Source organism: Gobio gobio, assembly GCF_949357685.1.
Source record: "Gobio gobio genome assembly, chromosome: 19".
Taxonomy (NCBI): domain Eukaryota; kingdom Metazoa; phylum Chordata; class Actinopteri; order Cypriniformes; family Gobionidae; genus Gobio; species Gobio gobio.
Window position 1 is genome coordinate 34104933 of NC_137112.1, and position 15208 is coordinate 34120140.

The 15208-nt window shown below is 36.5% G+C and overlaps 2 protein-coding genes across 2 annotated transcripts; one reads left to right on the top strand and one right to left on the bottom strand.

Moving 5' to 3' along the window:
* Positions 1-1724: 1724 nt before the first annotated feature.
* gata1a (GATA binding protein 1a) lies at positions 1725-7735 on the bottom strand. Its single transcript, XM_079844952.1, has 6 exons — positions 6500-7735; positions 4497-4704; positions 3640-4131; positions 3411-3556; positions 2418-2543; positions 1725-2339 (listed from the first exon to the last, which is right to left on the bottom strand). Exons 2-6 carry the CDS (start codon positions 4702-4704, stop codon positions 2055-2057), a joined length of 1257 nt encoding a protein of 418 aa, XP_079701078.1. The 5' UTR covers positions 6500-7735; the 3' UTR covers positions 1725-2054.
* A 3789-nt stretch (positions 7736-11524) lies between these two features.
* On the top strand, positions 11525-14656 carry LOC307143420 (ras-related protein Rab-7a; the record flags this gene model as incomplete). The annotated part of the gene is made up of 5 exons (XM_079844963.1): positions 11525-11702; positions 12934-13060; positions 13226-13444; positions 13736-13861; positions 14564-14656. Exons 1-5 carry the CDS (start codon positions 11650-11652, stop codon positions 14654-14656), a joined length of 618 nt encoding a protein of 205 aa, XP_079701089.1. The 5' UTR covers positions 11525-11649.
* Between the last annotated feature and the right edge of the window lie 552 nt (positions 14657-15208).

The following is a 15208-nucleotide window of genomic DNA, read 5'->3' on the forward strand; positions in this document are numbered from 1 at the left end:
GAGTATGTGTAGACACAGAGCAATTGTTTTTCAGCATATCTTGGTTCTTATATTCTCCGTGAGAACTTCAGTGCAGGTGCATCTATTTTGCCAGCATCTGGGCCACATGCCCGCAGTTGCATTGTGTACACAGATATAACAGTTTTTCCGTGTGAGCTAAATTTAGGACCTGGTACAAGTGGAAGCTTGGTTAAATGTTTTTGTCGCCCTCCTCCAGCTTTATGGAAAGTGTTTCATTTGCATGTTCATGCTCCAAAAGCAGATCAATTGTTAAAGCCTCTGCAGAGTGGATGAATGGACAATGACACTATTATTGCATAGCTGAAGTGACATGAAGTCCAAATAGCGAGCTTCAAACCACAAGGTCTAAAACAGTTTGCAAAATTTAAATACCATCACCACACTGAAAGTGCTCACCTTTGAAAGTTATTCACACAAATGTATAAAATTACACACGCTATTTTGTTTGCTTTCCTAAAAAGAAACGTAAATGTATAAATCATACAGGGTTGTGTGTATATAATATATTCTTCAGTATCTTTTTTTGGAACGAAAACAAAATTTGTGCAAATGTTATACATTTCTGTGAATTGATTTGTATCCAAACATGATGAGTTTTGACCACACCTGATAATTTTTTATTTAAAAATGACTTTAGGTGATCTTGCTCAATGATATCCAGAATAATATGATGTAAGGGGGTCACATTAATTACTGATCCACTTTATTTTGCATAGCAGAATTAAGCTATTTTCCATGAATGTGCGAGACTTCCGATTTACTGTAAACCCTAACCCTAGCCCAAAATGAATTGGTTTGAGTAGAGCCAACTCAAATGAAACAAATTAGTTCTATCAAATTAACTTTTATGAATATTTAGAACTTTCTTTTTCTTTTGAGTTAAAAAAACTGACATATTTTAAGTAATCTGAATTGTTTTATTGTTTTGAGTTTTCTTAACTTGTTTCTTTTAATTTAAACTTAAATTTATCTGAAACTTTCTATTTTCCAGCATGCTTTGCCATGCCATTCGAAAGGGAGAGTAAATGCTAAAATTAAGTGTTATATAATGTTTTTGGTGCAAGATTAATGTTAAGTGGGAGATTTAGTAGTATTTAATGTTATAGTTTTGATAGTTTCTGTGTTGTTGTTTTACATGAAGCATGAGCTTGTATTGAGAACCAATGTTAAATATTTTATATTGCTGTACTTATTCAGCAAGTGCTATGCTAATGCTATCAAGTATTGTGTTACCAATTAGCAAGGAAGCAATTGTTGAATTAGCAAGTTAAAGCTAGCCAAGTTTCCACTACTAAAAATATTTAAATTGAGATCACATGATAATTTTAAGTTAAATGTATGAGATTACTCAAATATTTCAAGTTCAGAGCAATTAAAATGTATGAGTAAAAAAATGTAATATGCAAGTTATCCTTGCTTAAACTTTAAATTCCTTAACTATATATATATATATATATAAAAAATATATTTCCTCAAATTATTTGAGTTTTGCCAACTTCTCTGAGTTTACAGCCATTAAAGTAAAAAGAAGAGTAACCAAGTACAGTAAAACTTAATTAATTATAATTATTATATAACTTTGCAGTTTCAAGCAGCATAAAACTATTTTTGTACAGCTGAAAGAAGTAGCTGTGGTTCAAGAAACAAATGGCCATTCCCACTCTTATGTTAAAAGTAAGGTGGATATTAGCTAAAAAAAATGTATGCCTCAAAACATTTAATTACAAGACATTTATTGAACATCTCAAAAGAAGTCATAATGGTATGATTATAGCACATACAATAAGGCCTAAAATCATAAATATTTACATTTGTCATTACATAATATAGGTGACAGTTTCAGCAACCAAGTTACTGTTTCAATATTCATACAACGGCTTCAAAATCACTGACAAGCTGTTAGACTGCCACTGTAATGGAGTTGCTTTTACTAATTTTCTCTTTATTTAAAAATACGATGTGATTATGCAAGAAGTGTGTTTAGTATATGTACAACGTAATGTACATGACTCATGGTCCAATAGACATTTCCTTTACACAAGTGTGTGCACCATGCCAGAGTTTGGGTGGTGGCTGTAGGGCAAAGTGGGAGAGGAGTGCAAGGAGGAAGGGGGCAATAAATGAGGGGTGTGGCTATAAGAAAGGAGTGGTCCTGGGTTCAGAGAGTAGTGTCCAACGTGCTCATCAGGGGGTGCCATGTGAGACATGTCAGGGTAAACCTCTGACACTGTGCTCTTTTTGCCCTTTTTGTTTCTGTTAGTTACCTTGCGATTCCGTGTCTGTATGCCATCCTTCTTCATAGTTAAGGGCCTGTTGACCTGCAAAAAGGCACAATAGAGATATTACATTTGGCCATTTTTCCTTCTGGTTAATGTAGTATTAATGTGGACACTCACATTGTGCAGTTTAAAATAGAGGCCGCAGGCGTTGCACACAGGCTCGCCGCTGGCGTTGCGTCTCCATAGTGTTGTAGTGCTTGTGTGACAGTTGGCACACTGCGTTCCAGCGCGTTTGCTGACAATCTGACACGCAAACAAAGTATATTTTCAAAATGTTGATATGATCACCACATACCGAATTAATACAACTATAACTATATACCTAGTTACATACAGTACAGTAAAATAGATTGTACATACCGCAGTATAGCAAATCTCAACTGCTTGATTATATCGTCAAACTATATTATTGCCCATAAAAGTTGGATATAGTACATTCTACCCTACAGTACAGTACAATACAGTAGATCACACTCACCATAAGTAAAATATACTATGTAGCAAATCTCAGCTGAGTGATTGTTTATATTGTTGCAAAAATGTAAAACGTATCGCACAGCTCTATATATAGATATAGATTTTATATCCAACTTTATTTGAATACATACAGTGCAGTCACGTAAAGCGACGTATACTATATAGCAAATCTTTTTTTGCAAATATAACTATATTATTACCTAGTTCTTTATATGAAGTTCACTGTAAAAAAAAGTTTAATTTTTGAGTACAATCAACTTTTGATTTAAGTTGTTTAAGTCATTTCAACTTAAATTACATTAAACTGAAAATTTGTTGAATCTTGTATAAAAAAAGGTTGAAAATTGCTTAGCTTATTTTGATGAGTTAAGGCAATGCGAAAACATGTTGTCAACTTATTGATCTTTTTTTTTTTTTTTTTTTTTTACAGTTGTTTGATATATAAGTATGTCCAACTTTATCCGCATACATAGGCTACTCGTGTAGGATGATATAGCAAATCTCAAATGCTTGATTGCTTGTATTATAGCAAAATGTAAACTACTATGCAAGATGCTACTAAAAGGGATGAATTTCTTAAGGTATGATAAGGATAAACTGCTTTGAAACTGTGCATTGTGATTGTGTACATACCAGTCTCTTTTTAGGTCTGATGAGGGGTCTGTTCTGGCCATTCATCTTATGGTACAGTCCGCAAGCATTACAGAGGTAGTGGCCTGTCCCATCTCGGCGCCACAGAGGGGTGGCAGTGGCACCACAATTTACACATTCACGAGCCTCTGTCAAATTCAAAAGTAATTATTATGCCGAATCATCCAAAATCTTTAACCTTCTCAATCATATCTAGAGAAAATGTACTTACCTGGTGGCGAAAGTCTCATCTTGTTGCGAAGTTTGGGTGAGTATGACGAAGGGCTCATCCAGGGTCCAGCGCTAGAATAGAGTGCTGCTGAACTATAGTCCTGTGACGTGGTCATGTACGATCCGTATGGACTCAGCATGTGTGGAGAAGCACCATACACACCTCCGGTGGCTGAACTCAGATTGAGAAAGCTGCTTCCCCCTCCACCCATGGGACTCAGACGCTCTGCTTTCAGGACTTCCTGGAGCCTGGGACTTTCCTTCCCATCACGACTCGGGGAAGGGAATCCCTCTTTGGGGGATGTGAAAGATGGGGTCACACTGTTCGGGTAGATGGACGTGGAGGTGTGAGGGTGAAGAGGCGTCTTTGTGAATGGGCTGCTTGCCCAGACAGTGGATGTGGGGTTATAGGAAGAGTTTACAGAGTGACCTGCAGAGTTGTCCAGCCACTGAATGTTTCCCAGAATCGATGGAGAGGAGTAGACTTGGCGAACTATTTCAATGGAATAAAAAAGTAACACATTTAGACTATAATGTACCTCAATATTGACTTTAAAGTGATAGTTTAAAGGACGTTTGTCTATGCAGTCAATGGAGACTTTCATTAGGCCTATATGGACAATCAACCATTGAGACATTGAGTTCAGAAGAAGGTCATACAAGTTTGAAACAACATTAGAGCGAGTAAAATAATAGACTTTTTCTCTTTGGGTGAACTATCCCTTTATGGTGGTGCGGAAACCAGTGAAACAATGGTTGCATGTTTTCAAACAACTCCTACTGCTCTTATTATAATTGCAATACCATTCGGTGATGCAAAAATGGCACATTTCACTCTAACAGCAGTGAGAATCTCACCTGGACTGTGTCTGTAAGACAATGAGGCTCGGCTCTGGCCACTAGTGGAATAATAAGATGGGAGTAAGTCAGCCTCAGAACTGGAGTAGAAGATCTCATCCTCTTCACCGGGTGGCAGTAAACCAGGCTCTGTGGTGTAGTTTGCTAATGGGTCGGGACTGATCAGACTGGGGGACACCCAACGAGACTGGTCAGATGAGTTCTCCATCTTTCAAATTGGAGAAATAAATGTGGATGATGAAATGATGATTTCATACTTTTTTAACAGTTAAAAAATACTTCAAAACATTTTTCACAATTCTTATAGCTGCCATAAAGATGAATGGGAATGCTAACAGATAGGCCTAGCCTGACAGGTATTATAGACCTCCTTGGTCCGTTTTTTTTTTTTTTTTTTAAATCAAGGTATAGACAGTATACGGCCTGTCACACTTCCCTTTAAAAGGTCCTCATTTGACTGTGGCAAAAAGTCAGCACTAAAAATACATCAGTATGTCTGAATTTCTCACAGGCATTCATAACAGTTAGCATTAGCTCACAACAACGTTCACTCCCTTATGGGAATTGACTATTAAAAGATTAACAGAAAGACCATATTGCCTTTGAAAAACAGAATAACGGTCAAGCAAGATCAATATCGATTAATATTGATGAAATATCTGTCCTGAAAAATAGTCCTATACATTGATTTTTGGTCTTGAAGCATATAATTTTTTTTTTTTTTTTAATCCATCAGTTTTTTTAAAAAAGTATTTACAGCTAGCTCAGAATTTGTAGGTACATATCTGTATATTGCTGTATAGGCTAAGAGCTCAGATATGCTCAGCTTTTTAATGTTTTGTTTCATTTTTGTCTTTAGCTTTAGCTAGAAAGCAGCTTAAATTTAAATTAGTTAAATTAGCCTAAACTCAACAAACCTCAGACATTAGCTATAATTAACTAAATATTTTTGTTAAATTGAACAAAATCGGATTGGATATATGGACATAATTAATAATGTTGGAATATATTTTCTTAATTTCCGTCAGTCAATGGTATAACATGTTAAACAGAAAAACCGTCAATAGTTGAGTGATTATGAATAGCATCACATATTCTCCTGATAACTGGTTTATTATTATCAGTCTGCTTAATGATTGCACACACTGAAAATGTCAGAATACATCCAGTCCTTTTGATGTGCATATTAGCATAATGCTCTGCAATCAATGGAACAATGTTGAACGAATTTTGAATCATAGCGTGAACGACCCATTTAGCCTACACGTTTGTCTGAGAAATATGCTCTTTACAAACAGTTACATTTAGAAATAGAATATTAACGCTATAGAAATATGCTCTTTACAAACAGTTACATTTAGAAATAGAATATTAACGCTATTAAAATTGTTAATTATATTTATAAAAATTATGTATTTAATAACAGTATTATGCATTATATCTCGTTGTATGTTAATTAATCAGTTACAAACACAGGCAGTAACACATTCAGAATTATATTTTTGTGAATTGAAATCTGGATAGGCCTAATAGTAATAATAATTACAATACAATTTGAATAAATGCAGGGAAACCATTGGAATATTTTGACATTTGTCTAGTAATTAACATCTGATTCTGGCTCAATCTCTTTTAAATTATTGTTGCAAGCTCTTAAATACAGTTTGCTTATTAAATGCTCATCTAACATTGTTTTAAAATGTGCTGTAATAATAGCAAAAATAATTGCATAATAATTGTCGATAATTATAATTTAATTGCAAATAATAATTGCAAACAGCACACACATTTATGTATTGGTTAAATGTTGACTGATTGGTATGGCTTCTTTTTAAGTAACAAAATCCTACATGTCAGCACCCAGTATATCACAAATTTGGCAGATATTAAAGATGTAGGCCTATTAAATGAATAAGAAAATACTCTCTTCCATATCTAAACAGAAAATAATTTTGTCAGTACGTGCTGATACACATTCACTGGCTAGAACTAGAAGAACTTACCTGCAAATTGATGTATTGAGTATCTTGTTTATCAGGTGAGTAGATTCACACCACTGCACAGATCATGGAGGACGGCTTGAGAGTGTACTGGATCTCTGCTCGCTTGCTTATCTCCTTCAGTCTTTAGGAACTAGCAACTTCATTTAAAATTGTAGGGCACCAATGGGTGGGGTTGGGGTACTTTTTTGGACACTCCTACCATACGGCCATGCTTAGCGTTTTGAATATTAAATGGCAGTCAGAGCTCTGGCTGACACAGCAACTAAGTATAGATCAGTTTAACAATGTTGGTTTGTATAAATATTCTTGACCATTATGATTGTGATCAGCTATAGGGCATGATTTTGAACACAAAATTGTTTACTATTCAGATATCACACTCAAACGTCAATCAGTTATTGAGCTTTTTGGTTCACTAGAACAGAAAAATTGGTAAATGATACCAGTTATTCTATATACGTTCTCACAGAACAAACCAGAGGTTATATAAAAAGATAAAGAGGGAAATCTAACAGTTCATTGTCTGAGAAATTTCCACAGAGAATACGAGAAACCCTAGTTTACAACAACCATAAACTTATCGTGCATATGATTCAAGCACAACAATTATAAAGAAGCACTTATGTGAAAAAGAAAAAAAAATGTTAAGTATGGCACATACACAATAAATTCAGGAATTTAAACGGCACAAAGAAGTAACAAAGACCAGCCCGAATGGAAACGGTGACTGTGAACAAAGCAAATGAAAATGCAAAAACACTTTTCCCTGGTGCAGCTCAGCAAAGAACAGTAATGCAAATAAACTCAAATGCTGCAATCATGGTCAGAGATATGGACGCAGCACGGCCTGCCTGAGCACAAGACGTAGACTGTCACTGTCATTTGACAGTCAAAACACTTTCAACTTCCCTCCACCATTGTGCATTTATAATTTTCAGGGAAACTGGGATGAGATCCAGAGAAGCAAATCCTTAAACAAGGGCCAAGTTATTGATTTACATAAGGCCCTATTTTAGAACTTTAGCATACATAGGCTAATATATTGTTACATTAGGATAGTTATGCGAAAATTTCATTTACTCACCCTTATGCCATTCCGAACCTGTAAAACTTTCTTCAGTGGAACACAAAAGTGAAAGTGGATGGTGAGTAGGGGCTGTCAAGCTACAAAACACCCATAAGAACAAGAGCATCGTAAAAGTCGACCATACGACTTGCACACAATTTTCCTAGAGCAGTATGATAGTTTTGTGTGAGCAACAGGCCCAAATTTAAATAAACATGTGCTTTCTTGACATCCATGGCCCCCATTCACTTTCATACAGTGGAATAGTGTGGTTGAGCATTCTGCTATAAAACGAATTGAATTATACGAGTGAACTCTCATTTTAAAAACAAATGATTAAACACAAAACTTGATTTCTGTACTAAACATTTTTAAAGTTACAAGTCATGACCTATAACAAAAACTTTTGTAAAGATGTAAAACTATATATATAAATGCATTTATTTTTTATTATGTATTTTCCCATTTTTAGAATAATACTTGTATATTAAGCTGATCCCCTCACAAAAGACTGCCAAAGAGAAAGATCTTTCTGAAGACCAGAGAGAGAGAGAGAGAGAGGCAGCAGGCAGTGGCAGTGTTGAGGGATGTGGCTGGTGGCTATGTGTGTGTGTGCTGGCTGCTGAACTGTGATAAGAGGTTATCAAGATTGGAGTGGGAGGCTGGGGAATCGTAAGAGTAGCAATGACAGTACATGAACAAACTCACAGGAATAGTGACACCCTACAACCTTCTCTTTTTCACACACACACACACACACACACACAAACACACACTCACACACACACACACACACACACACACACACACACACACATGCACGCACACACACGCACAGACGCATGATTTATAAGCTGTTTTACTCATGGGGTCCCCACAGACAAGGATGTCGGATATTTTTGTGGGGAAATTTTATCCTCAAAATGTAGGGTTTACCTGGACCACACATACACACACAGTCACATGTTTGGTTTTCTTGTTTTATGCAGACATTGACAAATTATTTTTGACCCTAAACCTACCCATCACCCAAACTTTCTACATTTTTACATCACTGATTATGATTTATAAGCTGCTTTCCTCATTTGGACCGAGAGAGAGAGAGACCTATTTATTTTATTCCAAAATATTGCATTGCATTTGTCTCTCCATAACCCAAAAGAAAATAAGATAGCACTTTATTTTTATGTTCTTTTGAACATTCTGTTGACTATAAGTAACATTGCATCTATGTGTCAACCAACTCTCGTTAGAGTATTAGTAGACTGTCTGCTTGATATCTGCTGCCTCTTTATTGTGATGATCAGCTTCCAACATACATTCTCCTGGCCATAAATAACTTTGCAACTACATGTCAACTTATTCTAACCCTAAACCTACCAGTCTTATACTCTACTAACACCCTAATGAGAGTACATTTAGGTGCAACGTTACTTATAGTCAACAGAATGTGTTGGGGACCATCAAAAGGGACCATCAAAATAAAGTGAAACCGAAAATAACTCAGTACAGCTATACGTGTAACATACTCATACAATCACTTTTTGCATTTCTGTTAGTATAATGATATCCATTCCTTAAACCAGGAAGTAATCAGATCCAGGTGCCAAATACACAATGCCCATGTGGATCCAAAAAAGATGTTTCAGTTGGTGAGTGACACAAGACTCCTGCGGGAACTGTTACTGGTCAGGATGGTGCAGGAGCCAGAGCAGAAAGGCCAGAAGGGTTGGGGCAGTTGTGGGTTCTTGGGGCAGTGCTCCAGTTCCAAGGAAAGAAACTTCCATGAAAGCAGGCCCTTATCTCTGCCTCACACAGCCAGCTGAGCGGCTCTGTGTCATGAGGGTTCAACTCAAAGGACCGCCTCTCTCATTCTGCCCCGACTGCTAATTTCATTTTATTTCCAAAGTTAGAATGAATTTCGTTCAGATCGTCCACAAAAGGTATGTGTTATTGCCAGCAATTATCTTCATTCCCAAATAATGACATATCTCATCCTCAAGACTCTAAAATCATTTCTAGTCAAAAGTCTTATCCCAAAGATAAGTCCAAGTGAGAGAACACAGAATGTTCTTGTCTATGGGTTGCAGACTGTAAGAGGATATATCGCACTGAAATAATTTCCAGTCTGTCCCTCCTCCCCACCACTGCATCCACAACATAACCGATAAAGCTGTTCACTCATGTCGTCAATTTGTTGGCTAACACGGAAGGCTGTTCACCATCGCTTCCCTGGGGAATTTCTCATTTGTTTTTAGAATAGCGGCTTTCAACAAGTAACAAGAAAGTAACTATGGTTTGTCAGATTTTTCAAGCACATAAACGCATGCACTTGTAAAATGTAATGTATTCCTGTGTAATCAAAACAGCATTTCAGCATCATTACTCCAGTCTTCGGTGTCACATGATCCTTCAGAAATCATTCTAATATGCTGATTTGCTGCTTTAAGAAAAAATTATTGTATTATCAATGCTTAATATTTTTATGTAAACCATGATACATTTTGTTTCGATTTCTTTGATGAATAGAGAGTTCAAAAGAATTGCATTCTTGGCAATTCAATTGTTTACAATTGCACATTTGAATTTATGTTGTAGAACTAAATGTGAAAGTATCTTAAAGTAATGTTACAATATATATGCTCTAACGTGTTATGCATTAATCTCATAGAGAGAGTAATGCATAACATGTTAGAGGTGAAATTCTAAACTTTTAAAGAGGATGTGTACCTGACCTCAAAGCCACAGCTCCCATAAGTATAGTGTGACTCAAAGGTATCAGCTAAGTTTGTTTGTCTGTGTTTTGTGAGGTAAGTTAGTCAAAACCACGTTTCAGTTAAGGAGGTCTCAATATTCACTGTTACAACTTACAGTTTTGGCCTCCACACCCTTAACTGACACAGAGCAAGACACCTCCCATGCGAGGACCTCTGACATAGCGGTTCTGCCAAGTGTTTGCCGCTATATTTTGTACTTTGAAAGCAAAATTAATGATGATAAGTTACGATTACAAAGCAGTACTGTGGCGGTACCATGTTAAATTGTATCACATTACATCACGGTACTGAATTATTATCAAATGTATGGTATTATATGTGGAACCAAGTTATTTCAAAGATTAGTGTATATTACAATGATCTGTAAAAGCTGACCATACCATGACAGTTTACAGAGTGCTTGACTTTTGCATTGTCAATACTAGACCTTGACCAAAAATGTACGCACTTCTTGATGGAAATACATGGTGTGATGTATTTTCCATCAAGAGGTGCATACATTTTTGGTCCAGATCTTGTATTGACAATGCACGAGTTAAGCATTCTGTAAAGTCTCCTCCAGCACATCCCAAAATTCACTTCCAATTCATTTAAGGTCTGGACTGTGTGAAAATGATTCTTCATGCTTCCTCCCAACCATTCTTTCACAGTTTGAGCCGGACGAATCTTGACATTGTCATCCTGGAATATGTGGTTCCATGGTTGTATAAGAAATAAAAAGCTACACACTCCATCAATTGGTTAGAAGAACTGTTGCCAAATATAAGCTAGAAACATAATCACTGCAATAATGATCCAAAGGCTCTTAAGCATTTGCCTATTTAAATCCAAACAGTGACTGGGAGGCATAGTTTTATATAAACTCCACAAATCTAAAAAACTCATTTACAAATAGACAAAAAAAACTTTGATATTCAACATAATGTCATAGATCAATTTCATGGATCACTAATTTATAACTTACCATTAACTTAGATAAATAAATGCTCTAAAAGTGTTCATTTATTAATGCATTAGATAATGCATAAATAAACTTTCCAAACAGTCTAAACCTATACTGAAAAATAAAGAAATTTAAAACTGCATCATACATTTTTGTTAGCCTACACCACCTGTTTAGTTTAGCAAGGCGTTTGTTTACCTTGCACTGCTAAGGTGGTTAACCATTACCTATTTTACCATGTTTTCTTATGGATCAGTGATACGAACAGGACATACGCTACTGTCTGAAATGCAACAAGGAAAAGTGTTGAGATGAGTTTGTTCATGACCTCCTTTCATTGAAGACAGCTTTGGTTATTTTTATCATGACTGAATGGAGCACACCACACTTGAAAGTGATTCTTATCGGAAACTCTGGGTGAGTGTCTGGCTTAGAAAGTAATGCTGGTAAATCTAAAGCATGCAAAGCATTTTACATATACGAATAACAGCTTTTCCAGCATCCTATTGTTGTCCAGAGTATTTTGCAAGAACAACAAAGACATCAATTATTCTACCCTTCAAAGGTTTGGTATATGTTTCTGAGAGAATGTGATACTTTTATTCGCCAAGGTTGCATTATATTTAATAAAAACAATACTGTAAATACATTTGAATGCTTGTTTTAAAGATTACAAAGTTTTCTAAGTAGACAAGTAATGGCTGTTAAATATACAGTCTGTATACACTCACCTAAAGGATTATTAGGAACACCATACTAATACTGTGTTTGACCTCCTTTCGCCTTCAGAACTGCCTTAATTCTACGTGGCATTGATTCAACAAGGTGCTGAAAGCATTCTTTAGAAATTTTGGCCCATATTGATTGGATAGCATCTTGCAGTTGATGGAGATTTGTGGGAGGCACATCCAGGGCACGAAGCTCCCGTTCCACCACATCCCAAAAGATGCTCTATTGGGTTGAGATCTGGTGACTGTGGGGGCCATTTTAGTACAGTGAACTCATTGTCATGTTCAAGAAACCAATTTGAAATGATTCGAGCTTTGTGACATGGTGCATTATCCTGCTGGAAGTAGCCATCAGAGGATGCATAAATTATGCATAATTACATGCAACTAACCCTCGACCAAACTCTAATCCCACCCTAACCCTATAAGTTCATGTTGTTAATTAATATTATTCAGTTCTTAAATATATAATTACACTGTAACAATGGCACCTTAAAGTGTATCCCTTTATTTTAAGGTGCCTTTTTAACACTGTAATTACATATTTAAGAACTGAGTAATATACTTACTATAGGGTTAGGAGTTGGTTCGGTTTAGAGTTAGTTGCATGTAATTATGCATAATTTATGGTTATTATTATAGTAGCTATGTAACATATGTAAAAATGACACCGTAATATAAAGTGTTACCCATAAACCTATATACTGTTAAACAAAAACAAGGAAGTACAGAAAGAAACTAAAAGAGGCGACTATAAACATGAAAAACCTCAACAGCTGCTTGTGTTTCTAAAAAGTTCATATTTACAGAAGTAGCTGGTTCTGTAACTCAAGGTCAATGCACTATATTGTAGTTGATAGTATAATTCACCAGTTAATTCTCTGGTCAGTTAGTTGTCCCCTTTTTTTTTGTCTGAACAGAGTGGGAAAATCTTCATTTATGACCCGGTTTGTTGACCATCGCTTTACGAATTTGTATCGTGCCACAATTGGGGTAGATTTCCTTGCTAAAGAAGTCACTATTGATAAAATTTCAGTGATGCTTCAGGTGAGATAGATTTACATTCATTTATGTTAAACCCATTTATGTTCACTTCATGTCGTCCACAGAATCCACAGACAGTTTTCATTACAATAACACGGGTTACATCTCAACTGACCGAATAGGGCTCTACAAACTATGTCATGCAATACTCAGCTGTTTTTCCCCCAGATCTGGGACACTGCAGGTACAGAGCGGTTTCATTCCCTGGGTACCGCACTGTATCGTGGAGCTCACTGCTGCCTCCTAGTGTTTGATGTTACCTCGCCCATCTCATTCGATGCACTAGACGTCTGGAAGAAAGAGTTCCTGGTGCAGGCTTGTCCTTCTGACCCCTCGGCCTTCCCTTTCATAGTGCTCGGCAATAAAATTGACTTGGATCATCGGGAGGTTAGCCAGCTCTATTGCATTATAAGCTATAGATCAAGGCTTCACAGACAAGCCTTAGATTAAGCCAGGATTAGGCCTTAGTTAAAATAGGTCATTGTGCCTTAAACAATACTTGCATCTTTAGACAAAACAATGGCATTGACATAATTTAAGATATGTAAGTGCAAGTTGCTTTCAGTTAAAACAGCTCAAACATGCGATTTAGTCTGGGACTACACTTAAGCCTCGTCTGTAAAACCGGGCAATAATATATTTCTTTGCTTATAACTGATAGAAGGATTTCATTGACAGGTGTCCCCAAACAAAGCCCAGAAGTGGTGCAGTGAAATCGGGGCTGAATATTTTGAATGTAGTGCCAAGGAAGACATTGGCGTGGACAAGGCCTTTCACAGTGCAGCACGAGCGGCCCTGCAGTATGTGAGTTCAATCTTTTCGTATAACCAAGACTAAATCTGGATTATTTAAACAAATACTGAATTTAGTTTTCGATCTGAGACACTAGCCAGTCCTAACTGAGCATTTAACTCTTTCCCTGCCAGCGGTTTAAAAAAAAAAAAAGCTGCCAGCTTTGTTTTAGAATTTGTATTCTAGCTTCATTCATTCTTTTTTTATCAACACTTGAATATGGGTTGAATAAGTTTTATTAAAAAAAAAGCAACATTTTGAGCAAAAAGCTGAGAAAATCATGTTTTTGTTAAAGACTACATCTGGATCCAATTCAGAACGATGATCAAAACAGATGGAGTAAATCAGGTTCATCAACACCTTTACACAGTCCTGTAGCTCATCCTGGGTCGACATTTCATTCAGTAACATTAGGCAGTTTTTATTTATATACTGTTGAATGTTGATGATCGCTTTATTTTACACAACGGAGGCCAGCCAGTGAGATCTGTGCAGGTAAACCTCACTCCCCTGGCTTCAAGAGCCACACTAGCGACACTTAGAACCCCCGCCTACCATGCCGGAGACCTGGGTTCGAGGCCGCACAGAGTGGGGCGAGGACCTGAGGGGTTACATTGGTGGCATTCTGTGTTTGGCGAGGAAAGAGTTAATACTCAGCTTGACCAAAAAAGCAGCAGTATTAGGTTACAGTTGTTTGTGCCACACTCTCTACAGCTCAAAAGTCACCATGATGTGGAGAATGGAGAAGACATCCAGAGTATACAGAAACAACAGGATAAGAAGCCAAATAAAAAATGCTATTGTTGAAGCAAGGACAAGCTCTTGTGTTACTGTTGTGTTAAAGTCAACATTAAATCAAAACTGTTATTTTTCATGGAAAATTACAGTATTTAGTATAAATGATTTATCTGTGCACATCATTTACTTTTTTCGTTGTTCATGAAGCCGGATATACATGCACTCGGATACACGGCACAAAAGGGGGAAAAAAGACCGTAGCAACTTCTGTTTCGTGCTGACTTTAAAGGGTTAGTTCACCCAAAAATGAAAATTCTGTCATTAATGACTTACCCTCATGTCGTTCGACACCCGTGAGACCTCCGTTCATCTTTGGAACACAAATGAAGATATTTTAGTTGAAATCTGATGGCTCTGAAAGGCCTCCATTGGCACAATGCACGGTTCACTATCAAGACTCTTAAAAGGTACTAAAGACGTCGTTACAAAGTCCATCTCACTACAGTTGTTCTACAATAACTTTATGGAGTGACGATAATAGTTTTTGTGCGCAAAAAACCCCTAAATAACAACTTATATAGTGATGAAGATTTCAAAACATGGCATCATGAAGCTTTGAAG